Genomic DNA, 12590 nt, shown 5'->3' with positions numbered 1-12590 from the left:
TTGTAACCTTCTAAATCCAACCTAGACGTTATGGTTGAATCGTGAAAGTCACATTGGACACCTAAGCATTGATCCTACTCTATCGATAGTCGAAACCTCCGAAACACTCTCTTTTAATAAAACTACGGTTATCTTTGTTAATTTTGGGAAAACGTTCATTTAATAAAATCAACCTTTATCAAATCAAGTTAGCAGAACTGACGTGATTTTTAGAAAACATTACATGACATTGCCTTAGAAGGAAAACATTTTGTTTATCTTGTTTGCAGCAATAAAACGAATAAAATTCCCAACTATTAATTTAGCCGAGTGACATGCTCAATCCAATTTCAACATATAATTAAAATTCAATCCCAAATATGAAAACCATACATGCATGAAAACTCTAAAATGAAAACAATCTCAAACCATAGTTCAAATTATTTTACAGTCCAAAACCCAAATCATACTAGGAATTTTAACTAAAATAAAATAAAAATAATAGTGTGAAAACGAGTTCGAAGTCCGCCGTACGTCTGCATTCCAAATCCGATCTTAATTCCATTCATCACCTGAGAAGTTGAAATAATGGGGTGAGTTTAACAAGCTCAGTTTGAGTCTAAACAATCAAACATATTACATACATTCAATCATTATCTCATAAAACCAAATAACACAATCAAACATCAATATCAACATTCTTATGTAACAAGATCATGACATAATGCATATGTAAGTTCCTACCCAAACCATCCGCTACACACCACGAGTTCCCCATAATCCATCTGCCAAACTCCAACATATGCAAACAAAGCTCGATGTGGTAAAAGCCACCATATAACATAAATGCAAAAAATCTGCCGAATAACATATAATGCGATAAAATCGCCAATCCCCTCGGTACTCCAAGTGTAGTGCACCGACTACATATAAATGCGGACTTAATATGCCGCTAGTATTCTATGGAACTCCTCTGTCAACCACAAAAATAACCCACCCCAATGCACATGCAATATGTCATACAATCTCATACATAGCCATAAATCAATACTTTCACATTTAATTGGCATTTTCAACATATGCCCTCAATTATCAAATACTTTCAGTAAATGAAAATAATATTCCAACTTTCAATTTACCAATAACATGGCATCATTCAACAAATCACAATTTCATGTTTATTTACAACTTTTCCTTGTGTGCATGTATAACAGTCTTTCGAACATATCATAACAAATCACTTGTACAAATATATCATGCATAAGCCTTATTTCATTCATAATCATTCTATACATACAACCCAAACATATATAATATTAACTAAGCATTCATGACAATGTCAATCATTCAGTCAAACTAACAACAATGCTACCATGCCAAGTAGGTAAGGCTCAAAATGTACCTGATTCGACCATTTACAAATTTAATTTCTTAGCTATTAAGTCAAGTCCAATTAGCAAGCTAAAAAATCAATTAAGTCATAATAATTATTATTACCGGACAAGTTATTGAGTTTAGGTCCCATAACTTATTTACGCTCTTTTGTAGCACACTAGCGAATCTTGTGGTTTTTTTAATAAACTTTAAAATGGACCTAAATAAAATTAAATTAAAAAAATCATATATAACTAAATTAATACACCTCTTAAACAACCCGTAAACACCCACTTATGGGTTCAATCCAATCGTCACAATTACAACTATTTTTCAAATCCAAACTAGTTAGATTTCTCACATTGATTTAAGGCAAATCGTTACGCTAAAGTTTGATATAATTCTACATTCTCATTAAGCTAAAATTTAGGATGTTACAAGAATATCCCTAGATTACTTAGAGTTTAAGTGGGAGACCAATTAGAATTTAACTGAAAGAAAGAAATTGAGAAACTTGAGGAACACATTGCCACGTCGTGACGTGGCATTCCACGTATTCGTGAAGAGGAGGCGTCACATTGTCGGGATGGTTATCTCAAGCCAGTGAAGGAATCGGTCGAGTAAATGTAATTAGGGAAATAATAAATTATAATTAAGTTTTAGTTGTTAACCTATTAATTATAACATTATTTAGTCATAAAGTCATTCCACTAAAGTATCTAGATTGAACTCTCCCTTATTATATACCATTATGAAAGTTACTCAATAAGTGCTCGTCCAAGGACCTTTTCATAAGTGTGTTACCCTCATAGGATATCCTTAATCTATTTGGGATAAATCTGTTATCTCAATATGATCATATTTTATCTTATGGTAACCATTATATCTTCCTCCATGAAAAATCAATTACTATAAAATAGTAATTAAATCGTTTATCACAAAGACAAAATGACCTGTGGTCGCATTTACTTTCATCTATCATGTAATTTCGATGAAAAGACATCATTTACCTTTCACTAGGTTATGAATTCCACTATTGTGGAATGATGCTACATACTATAGAAGTCGTATACCAAGCGTACCAGTTTTTGATTTCTTATCTATTTGAACTCAAGCTTTCATTTACATCAAAGTATACAAGTCACACATACATTGTAGCGACCTAAAATTTTTGCACGGGCGCTAGTCGAAGTAATTATTGCAAATTTGAAAATAGAGTCTCGATTTATTATTTTTTTACAAAAGGGAGTCGCCATTGATCTTTTTTCTTTAGGTGTGATCGAACACCTACAAAATTCTCTTTTTAGAAGAAAAATTTATTTTTAAACTTTTCTTAAAAAAAGAGGTAATTTTAAGTCCACGTTAAAATCCAGAGAAAATTAGAGTTCGGGAGTCGGTTACGCGCGAGGAAGGTATTAGCACCCTTGTGACGCCCAAAATAATTTTAAGTCCACGTTAAAATCCAGAGAAAATTAGAGTTCGGGAGTCAGTTACGCGCGAGGAAGGTATTAGCACCCTTGTGACGCCCAAAATTGGTATCTTGTTAAGTGCGCATTGTCTTAATTTTAAAAAATACGAGGCCGAAAATCACGGGGATTTGGTACGCAAATCATGTTTGGCTGCCAGAAGGAGCAGATTGCAAATGCAACAAAACTTCTGGGGCCAAAGTGTAATTTCGAGAAAATTTCTGTGTCAAAATGTAATTTCAAAAAATTTAGAGGCCAAAATGTAATTTTTTTTAAAAGCGCAAATTCGTCCCAGACAAAATTCAGTGATTACAACTACCCCTCTTTGCTCATCACCGTGAAACAGGGATAGAGCAAAGACTTAAAAGTAATGAATTTTGTTTGACTGTCCAAAATTTTCTTTTTATTTGAAAAACAGAAATCGAGAAAAGCTCGGCGTGCGATCCCTTTTTTTTTGTGAAAACATAAATTGAAAAATACCTTGGCGTGTGACTTGAGGCTCAACTCACCTCTCGCAATATGAGTTGATTTTTTTTAAAAAAAATAGAAATTAAAAAAATACCTCAGCGTGACCCGAGACTCAACTCACCTCTCGCAGTATGAGTTGATTTTTTGAAAAACAGAAATTAAAAAGTACCTCGACGTGTGACCCGAGGCTCAACTCACCTCTCGCAATATGAGTTGATTTTTTTGAAAAACAAAAATTAAAAAAATACCTCAGCGTGTGACCCGAGGCTCAACTCACCTCTCGCAATATGAGTTGATTTTTTGAAAAACAAAAATTTAAAAGAAATACCTCGGCATGTGCCCGAGGCTCAACTCACCTCTCGCAATATGAGTTGATTTTTGAAAAAAACAGAAATTAAAAATACCTCGGCATGTAACTCAAGGCTCAACTCACCTCTCGCAATATAAGTTGATTTTTGAAAAATAGAAATTTAAAAAAAATACCTCGGCATGTGTCTGAGGCTCAACTCACCTCTCGCAATATGAGTTGATTTTTGAAAAAACAGAAATTGAAAAGTACCTCGGGATGTGGCCCGAGGTTTAACTCACCTCTTGCAATATGAGTTGATTTTTTTTGAAAAACAGAAATTAAAAAATACCTCGGCGTGTGACCCGAGGCTCAACTCACCTCTCGCAATATGAGTTGATTTTTGAAAAAACAGGAATTAAAAATACCTTGGCATGTGACCCAAGGCTCAACTCACCTCTCGCAATATGGGTTAATTTTTGAAAAACAAAAATTTTAAAAATACCTCAGCGTGTGACCCGAGGCTCAACTCACTTCTCGCAATATGAGTTAATTTTTTTTTGAAAAATAGAAATTAAAAAATACCTCGGCGTGTGACCCGAGGCTCAACTCACCTCTCGCAATAGGAGTTGATTTTTGAAAAAACAGAAATAGAAATGGTTTTGTGAAAACCAGAATTTCAAAAAAAAATTATTAGGTATAACTCGAAAGCATTCTCTTGCATCGATTTATTGCAGCTCCCACCAAAATCTCTTGATCTATTGGAATACCCGTATATGTCATGTATGATGTTATTATGATATGCACGTGTTTGTCCTAAATGCTTTTATGCCTACATGATTATGCCATGCACCCTGGGCTGTTTGTCACATGCCCCATTTTTCGTGAGGGACTGCATTCATTGCCTCAATCATTGACTTTTCTCTTCGCTTTTGTACTTCTCTCAAGTTTGTTGAGTGACCCACATTTTCGTATACCACCTTCCTACCCCCTTGTTGAACTTTGTTCTTGCTTCAGGGTCCTTGTATTTATCAAATTCTCATCCAGGTAATGCTCAACATTCATTTTGTTTAGAGTATGTCATTTTACTATTTATCATTTAAACGAACCAAACATGAGATGCTTGACAATGGCACAGTAGGCATGAAAGAAATACCTCACATTCATATTCTTTTCAAAAACAACAAACAAAGAAAATTAACAAAGAGTAATTCAAATAAAGAAAGCATCATAAAGAAAGGAAAGCAAATTCAATGGCTACAAATACTCTAGATATCCCACGCATGAACTTCTCCACGTTTCTTCGTCAAGGATCTTTTCGAGCATGGCTTCCTGTGTAGAAGATTTCGAGCTTCTGAGAATGCTTCAAATATTGTAATCTCACCATTCGACTCCCCGTTCATGTCGTCTTGCTCCTTAAGTTCGAACCTGCTTCATTAGGATGCCCTTTCAGGTTTTCATCCTAATCCTTTTTGTTTATCAAGACGCCCTTTTCGGGTTTTCATCTTGATTTTTTCTCTTTTTTTAGGCATAATATTTCTTCATAGCATTTGAGTTCACTGGATTAGGTAATTCTTTCCCATCTATTTCAGTGAGAATTAGAGCCCCTTCCAAGAATGCCTTTTTTACAACGTATGACCCTTCCCAATTTGGTGACCATTTTCCTCGCAAGTCTTTTTGTATCGGGAGGATTTTTCTTAGTACAAGTTCCCCTTCACAGAATTCTCTTGGCCACACCTTTTTATCATGGGCCGTGATCATTCTCTTTTGGTACATCTGTCCGTAACAAATTGCCTTCAAGCGTTTTCCTTCAATAAGGTTTAACTGGTCATATCGAGCTCGAACCCATTCTGATTCTTCTAGTTTTGACTCAATCAAGACTCGTAGGGATGGGATCTCTACTTCAATTGGCAAAACGGCTTCCATCCCGTAAACTAGGGAGAAAGGAGTTGCTCCCGTAGATGTCCGTACAGAGGTGCGGTATGCATACAAAGTGAATGGTTGTTTTTCGTGCCAATCTTTATATGTCTCAGTCATCTTCCCGATAATTCTCTTAATGTTTTGTTGGCCGCCTCAACAGCTCCATTCATTTTTAGGCGATAAGGTGAGGAATTCTGATGCTTTATTCAGAATTGCTCACACACTTCTTTTATCATCTTGTTGTTCAAATTTAAAGCATTATCTGAAATGATTCTCCTTTTTTAGAAACCTGCAGACTGCGGTCTTCGTCACATTAGCAAATGAAGCGGCTTCTACCCATTTTGTAAAGTAATCTATAACCACAAAAATGAATCGATGCCCATTAGAGGCATTCGGGGAAATTGACCCTATAACATCCATGCCCCATATGGAAAAAGGCCATAGAGAAGTCATGACATGAAGGGGCGAAAGAGCTGCATGAATTTTATCACCGTAAATTTGACACTTGTGGCACTTTCGTGCGTAGCTAATGCAATCCCTTTCCATCGTCAGCCAAAAATAACCAAGTCTCATAATCTGTCGAGCCATAGTAAACCCATTGGCATGTGTTCTACAAATTCCTTCGTGGACATTTTCAAGTATTCTTCTGGCTGCAGCAACGTCCACGCATCTCAGGAGCATTTGACCCTTTTCTCTTTTGTATAGGATATCCTCGTCAAGAACAAACCCAGCCGCCATTCTCCTAATTATTCTCTTATCATTCTCGTTTGCTTGCTCGGGATACCACTGATTCTTAATGTAATCCAAGATGTCATAAAACCATGGACATCCATCTGACTCCTTTTCAATGCTAAAATAGTGTACGGGGACCTCATATATACTCATTTGGATAGGCATTATTTCAGTTTCTCTGTTTGCTTTGAACATTTAAGCCAAGGTGGCCAAGACGTCAGCCAACTAGTTTTCTTCTCGTGGGAAGTAGTGAAAAGTCACTTCTTTGAATTCTTTGGCCAATTCTGTCACGAGATCACGATACTTGACTAATTTTGAATCTCTCACTTCCCAATCTCCACGAATTTGATAAATCACTAGTGTTGAGTCCCCATACACCTCTAAGATTTCTATTTTTCGCTTAATAGCTGCATGAAGTCCCATGATGCAAGCTTCATATTCTGCTATGTTATTAGTACAGAAGAAATTCAATCTGGTAGTGAACGGGTAATGGTTTCCTTCCAGTGACACTAAGACTACTCCTATCTCGTGCCCCAATCCGTTCAATGCCCCATCAAAACTCATATTCCATGATTGATCTTTTGATAATTCACCTTCGAAAATGCACATCAAGTCTTCATCTGGAAAATCAAATCTCAACGGCTCATATTCCTCTATTGCTCGACTTGCCAAGAAGCCAGCTATCGCGCTTCCTTTTATCGACTTTTGGCTCACATACACAATGTCATATTCGGACAATAGGATCTGCCATCGTGCCATTCTCCTTGAGAGTGCGGGTGATTTCATCAAGTACTTTAATGGATCTAGCTTTGAAATTAACCATGTTGTATGATACAACATGTATTGTCTGAGCCTTCGAACTACCCAGACCAATGCACAACAAAAATTTTCAATTGACGGGTACTTTGCCTCATATTTTGTGAACTTTTTGCTGAGGTAGTAAATCACTTTTTCTCTTTTCCCTGACTCATCATGCTGCCCTAGTACGCAACCTATTGAGTTTTTGAACACGGTCAGATACAATATTAAGGGTTTTCCAGGGATCGGCAGTACCAACATCGGAGGATTAGACAGATACTGTTTTATCTTGTAGAAGGCTATTAGGCACTCCTCATTCCATTCTCCCGGATTATGCTTTCAAAAGAGTCGAAAAATTGGATCACACTGGTTGGTAAGTTGAGCAATGAATCGAGCAATGTAATTCAACCTTCCTAAAATTCCTTTGACTTCTTTTTGCGTATGTGGAGGTGGCAGTTCTTGTATGGCCTTTATCTTATCTGGATCAACCTCAATACCCCTTTCACTGACAATAAAACCTAGTAGTTTTCCCGAGGTAGCCCCAAACGTACATTTGGCTGGGTTAAGCTTCAACTGGAACTTTCTTAATGTTTTAAACAACTTCCTGAGGTTCCCAACATGCTCTTCTTCTCCTCGGGATTTGGCAGTCATATCATCGACATAAACTTCTATTTCTTTGTGCATCATGTCATGGAACAACATCACCATGGCTCTCTGATACGTTGCCCCAGTATTCTTCAATCCGAATGGCATCACTTTGTAACAGAACGTTCCCCACATTGTCACGAATGTGGTTTTCTCCATATCTTCGGGGGCCATCTTTATCTGATTGTAACCCGAGAAACCATCCATGAAAGAAAATAATGAATGTTTTGCCGTGTTATCTACTAATGTATCAATGTGTGGCAAAGGAAAATTATCTTTAAGGCTTGCTATTTTAAGATCACGATAATCAACGCACATTCGTACCTTACCGTCTTTCTTCGGTACCAGGACTATATTAGCTACCCATTCTGGATATTTGAGACTTGTAGGAAGCCAACATCAATTTCTTTCTTGACTTCTTTTATCTTTAACAGCATTTCACGTCTCATCCTTCTTAACTTTTACTGAACAGGTTTGCATTCTGTTTTCAATGGGAGCCTGTGGACCACCACATCCTCATCCAACCCTGGCATGTCCTAATAAGACCAGGCAAATACATCTTTGTACTCACGGAGTAAGACGATCAAATTCTGTTTGGTGTTTTCTGAAATGAAAGTCCCAATCTTCACTTCTTGTTTCTTTTCTTCATTTCCCAAGTTCACTGTCTCAATAGATTCTTGATAGGGTAGAATCCGTTTCTTTTCTTGTTCTACTATTCTCAATAAGTTAGGAGACGAGACACAATCTTTAGTACTTTCTTCGGCTTTGAATTCTCCTAAATAAACAGCTTTCTCGACATCAATTTCAGGAGTTGTAACGGGATTGTTCATGCCATGAATATCTGAGCACCTGAAAGGTGAATGGGAAAGAAAATTATAGAGGTTTATCAAAGTATTGGAATCAACACACACAATGTTATGAAATGATATGAAATACACGGAGAGAAAGGATATGAAGCGAGGGGGTAATTATGAAACTGATGGAAATGAAAAGATCATGAGAAAATGCATTTTCATTAATGTTCATTGAAATGATAAAGAGCAAACATAAGCTCTTACAAAAGGAATCCCACTATTTTGGGGCACGCAAAATGAATGGAGAAGTAACATTGGGCATTACTCTGGAGAGGACTTAGAAACTACAAGAAGGTCCACAGCAGTCCAATTGTTCAAAGCATATCCTGTAGGACATGGGCGTATCATTGTAACATCCTCAATTACATCACCCTCGCTGTTAACCACATTTATACTGATATTCTGAAAACTCTTTTCAATCAATAATGTGATTTGAGAATTGTCTTGCCCTGGGTACATCACCCCTGCCGATATAAATGTTTCTGATAAAGGAGGATATGCTATCGGCTCCCATTCAAATTCTCGACCTAAGGCTCTTGCGATTCTTCTTTCTCAATTTTTTTTGTAATTATTTTCTTTTTTGACGTATATTTGGCTCGAACCCTAGACCGTATTGAGACTTTTGGTGTATCGGTTTCAATGCTCTAACTATCCCTTGCTGATATTTTGCCAAACCTTTCCTCGCTCGAGCTCCTTTTCTCACAGTCAGCTTAATTCCCATATTGGTATTCTTTGACAACTTGGGTGTAGGAACCTTGTTTCCTTTGGTGATGAATGTGGCATTAATGAATTCTAAGGAACGAAAGGAACATTCCTCGACATCCTTGCTTACTTCAGTGTAGGGTGTATTAGCAAAAATATATACGAAAATGTCTTTCTCACCAGCGACAGTAATCAAACGATTATCCATGATAAACTTCATTTTTTGATGGAGAGATGAAGGAACTGCCCCTGCAGAATGAATCCAAGGCCTCCCTAAAAGGCAATTGTATGAAGGAGTGATGTCCATGACATGGAATTCGATATCATATACATACGGGCCCACCTCCAGAGGAATTTGGATCTTTCCTATAATGTCTCGTCGTGTCCCATCAAATGCCCTTACTGTAGAATGACAAAGCCTTAGATAAGACATATCAACTGGCATCTTGGAAAGTGTGGCTAAAGGTATGACATTTAGTGCGGACCTGTTATCGATGAGCACATTTGGTACTATGAAACCCTTGCAACTGGTTGTAATGTGCAGTGATTTAACAGAGCCCCTACCATTTGGCGGTATCTCATCATCACCGAAAGAGATGAAATTATCTGTGTTTAGATTATTTATCCACCTGTGAAGCTTTTCTACAGATACATTACTTGCCACATAAGCTTGGTTTAACACTTTTAGCAAGGCATTTCGATGTGGCTCTGAGTTCAACAGTAGAGATAATACCGAGATTCGCACTGGCTGCTTGTTTAATTGCTCCACAACACTATATTCACTGTGCTTGATGAACTTCAAGAATTCATGTGCTTCTTCCTCATTCATAGGTCTCTTAACTTCCTATTCAGATGATATTTCAACATCGATCTCATCCTCTTGCAACGGTGCTTTTCCTTTTTGATTCGAGACAATGACTTTCTTCTTTGGTTCAACCATTTCGAGAGAATAACATCTACCATTACGGGTAAAGTGTCCCACCCCACTAACGCTGCCAGCTGTAGCCTTTGACTTTTCACCTTCGGGTACAACAATATTGACATCATATCTCCATGATATTGCCTTACTGTCCTTGTAAGGGAAAGGAGATGGCACCTCAATTATCACCTTTGGTTTGACTTCTTCATTCTTCGCCTCGTAATAAATCACCAAAGGTCGATCGGCGCTGTAAGGGATAGCTGATGGTTGATCCTCAGAGACGCATATTTCTCCTTCATCGGCCTCCTTTATTCTATCAAAAATCTTGACCTCCTTGTTATCCATCATGTCTTGGAGTAGTTTTCGGAATCCCTTACAAGATTGAATGTCATGCTCACCAGTGCCATGGAAGTCGCAAAAACTTGGACCTATTATGTTTTCTTCTTTGACAATTCTATTTTGAGGACAGAGCAAACCCTTTTTAACCATCATCTCCCATACATTTCGCAAAGGCGTCTTTACTTTAGCAACACAGCTTTTGGCTCGCCTCCCGTCTTCATTTGTCACTGCATTCACATTTCCATCAGTATGGTTAGGAAGAGGATTTCCAGCCATATTACTAACACCATCAAAACGCAAAATGCCCGCATCAATAAGGTCTTGAACTCTCCTTTTGAGGGCAAGACAATTTTCTGTAGAATGCCCTTGATTTCTAGCATGATACGTACAACTAGCGTTAGGATCATCCCATTTCGGATATGGGGGCTTCAGGGGTGCCATGTAATGTGGGGATATCAATTGCTTCTTCAATAGTTTCAGATATAATTCTCCGTATGGCACAGGAATTATGGTGAATTGAGGTTTTTCAGAACTGGGTTTTGCTGGTCTTTGGTCATTTTTGGGTTGGCTTTGTGTTGGCATGGTGTTTGGTGGAAACATGGCAAATAGTCTTTGATTATTCATGGCATATACAGGATAAAGAGAAGGTGTTGGATAGTAAGAACCTTGAGGAGGAAAGTAGAAGTTTGAAGGCAGGCGGTAATGAGGTCGTGGTTGGGATGAGTAAGGGTTGGAAGTATTGTGGCTTGCATTTTTGACCATATGGGTTTCTACCTTCTTTTTCCTCACGGGTACTGCCCTTTTTGAACTTTCAGGGCCTTCCATCCTCCCCCTCTTGATAGTGTTCTCTATAAGCTCCCTAGATATTACAATGTCTGCAAAGTCTTTCGTAGCGCTTTCTACTAACTTATCATAAAACAACGCCTTTAGAGTATTGATGAAGAGGACTGTTATCTCTGTTTTAGTCAACGAGGGTTCCACTTGAGCTGAAATATCTCTCCATCTTTGTGCATATTGTTTGAAAGTCTCCGTTGGCTTCTTTTCCATCATCTGTAAAGTTAGTCGATTAGGTACCATATCTGATACATGCTTGTATTGCTCACAAAACACCGATGCTAAGTCCTTCCATGATCAAATTTTTTCTCTACTAAGCTGATTATACCACTGAAGAGCCGATCCATCCAAACTGTCCTGAAAACAGTGTATCAGTAAGTTTTCCTCATTCACGTAGCTAGTCATCTTTTGACAAAACATGATAAGATGTGCCTTTAGACATCTCGTTCCATCATATTTTTCAAACTCTGGCACCTTGAATTTCAGGGGTAAGACCAGATCGGGTTCCAAACTAAGCTCTTTGGCGCTTAATGCAGAGAAGACTTCAGTACCTTCTATTGCTTTTAGCCTTTCTTCCAGGATCTTGTACCTATCTTGAGTATTATAATCATCAGTTTTCAACTTTGCTATTTCCACCGGATCGTCCAAATCTGGAACAATTGGATCTGCTAGATTAGCCCCGGGGTTTGATACGAATATACCTTGCCCTAGATGAGCAGGTGGTACAGGACGTTGTTCTAGGACTGTAGGTTCCCCTTGAGGATATCCTCTTTGCATTGCATGAGCGTGAGGTGGAGTGAATTCTGGGGGGTAAGGTGGATCTTGATTAGCTCTTGACTGGGACTCTACGATGTGAGGGCTTTGCACGGATCCCTTTCCTTTAACCAAAGCTGTCATCATCACCATCATTTTAGCCATTTGATCTTTTTGCTCAAGTGATTCTTCTCAAGATCTCACCATCATATCTCTTGCCTCTTGTTGTGACTTGGCCAATTGCTCCTGCAACTCTCTTTGGATCCTTTCCGTCCTTTCGATTCTTTCATTAAGTTCGGCATCCATAGCTCTAGTTCTTAGATGTGTCCTGTAAGGATGATGTGATTCCAGACTTGTGTCGCAACTGTGGATTATACTGTTTTAGCCTCAGCGAATGGTTATAGTGATATTTACATGCAATGAATGAATGAATGAGTAAATGACAAATGAATGTTAGTCATGAATAAATATGCAAGAATTTGGTGTTTATTTCAAGATAGTCCCGTGCTTAGGCATTTCAT

At 37.9% G+C, this 12590-nt stretch overlaps 2 protein-coding genes across 2 annotated transcripts; both read right to left on the bottom strand.

The window, feature by feature from the left end:
* Positions 1-10068: 10068 nt before the first annotated feature.
* Positions 10069-11559, bottom strand: LOC107921632 (uncharacterized). Its single transcript, XM_016851463.1, has one exon. The coding sequence runs from the start codon at positions 11557-11559 to the stop codon at positions 10069-10071; it is 1491 nt and encodes a 496-aa protein (XP_016706952.1).
* A 54-nt stretch (positions 11560-11613) lies between these two features.
* On the bottom strand, positions 11614-12234 carry LOC107921631 (uncharacterized). The gene has a single exon (XM_016851462.1). It carries the CDS (start codon positions 12232-12234, stop codon positions 11614-11616), a length of 621 nt encoding a protein of 206 aa, XP_016706951.1.
* Positions 12235-12590: the final 356 nt, after the last annotated feature.

The sequence above is a fragment of the Gossypium hirsutum genome, chromosome D01 (genome assembly GCF_007990345.1).
Source record: "Gossypium hirsutum isolate 1008001.06 chromosome D01, Gossypium_hirsutum_v2.1, whole genome shotgun sequence".
NCBI classification, from domain to species: Eukaryota; Viridiplantae; Streptophyta; class Magnoliopsida; order Malvales; family Malvaceae; genus Gossypium; species Gossypium hirsutum.
The sequence above is the reverse complement of the archived record's forward strand: the minus strand, read 5'-3'. Positions and strand labels throughout refer to the sequence as shown.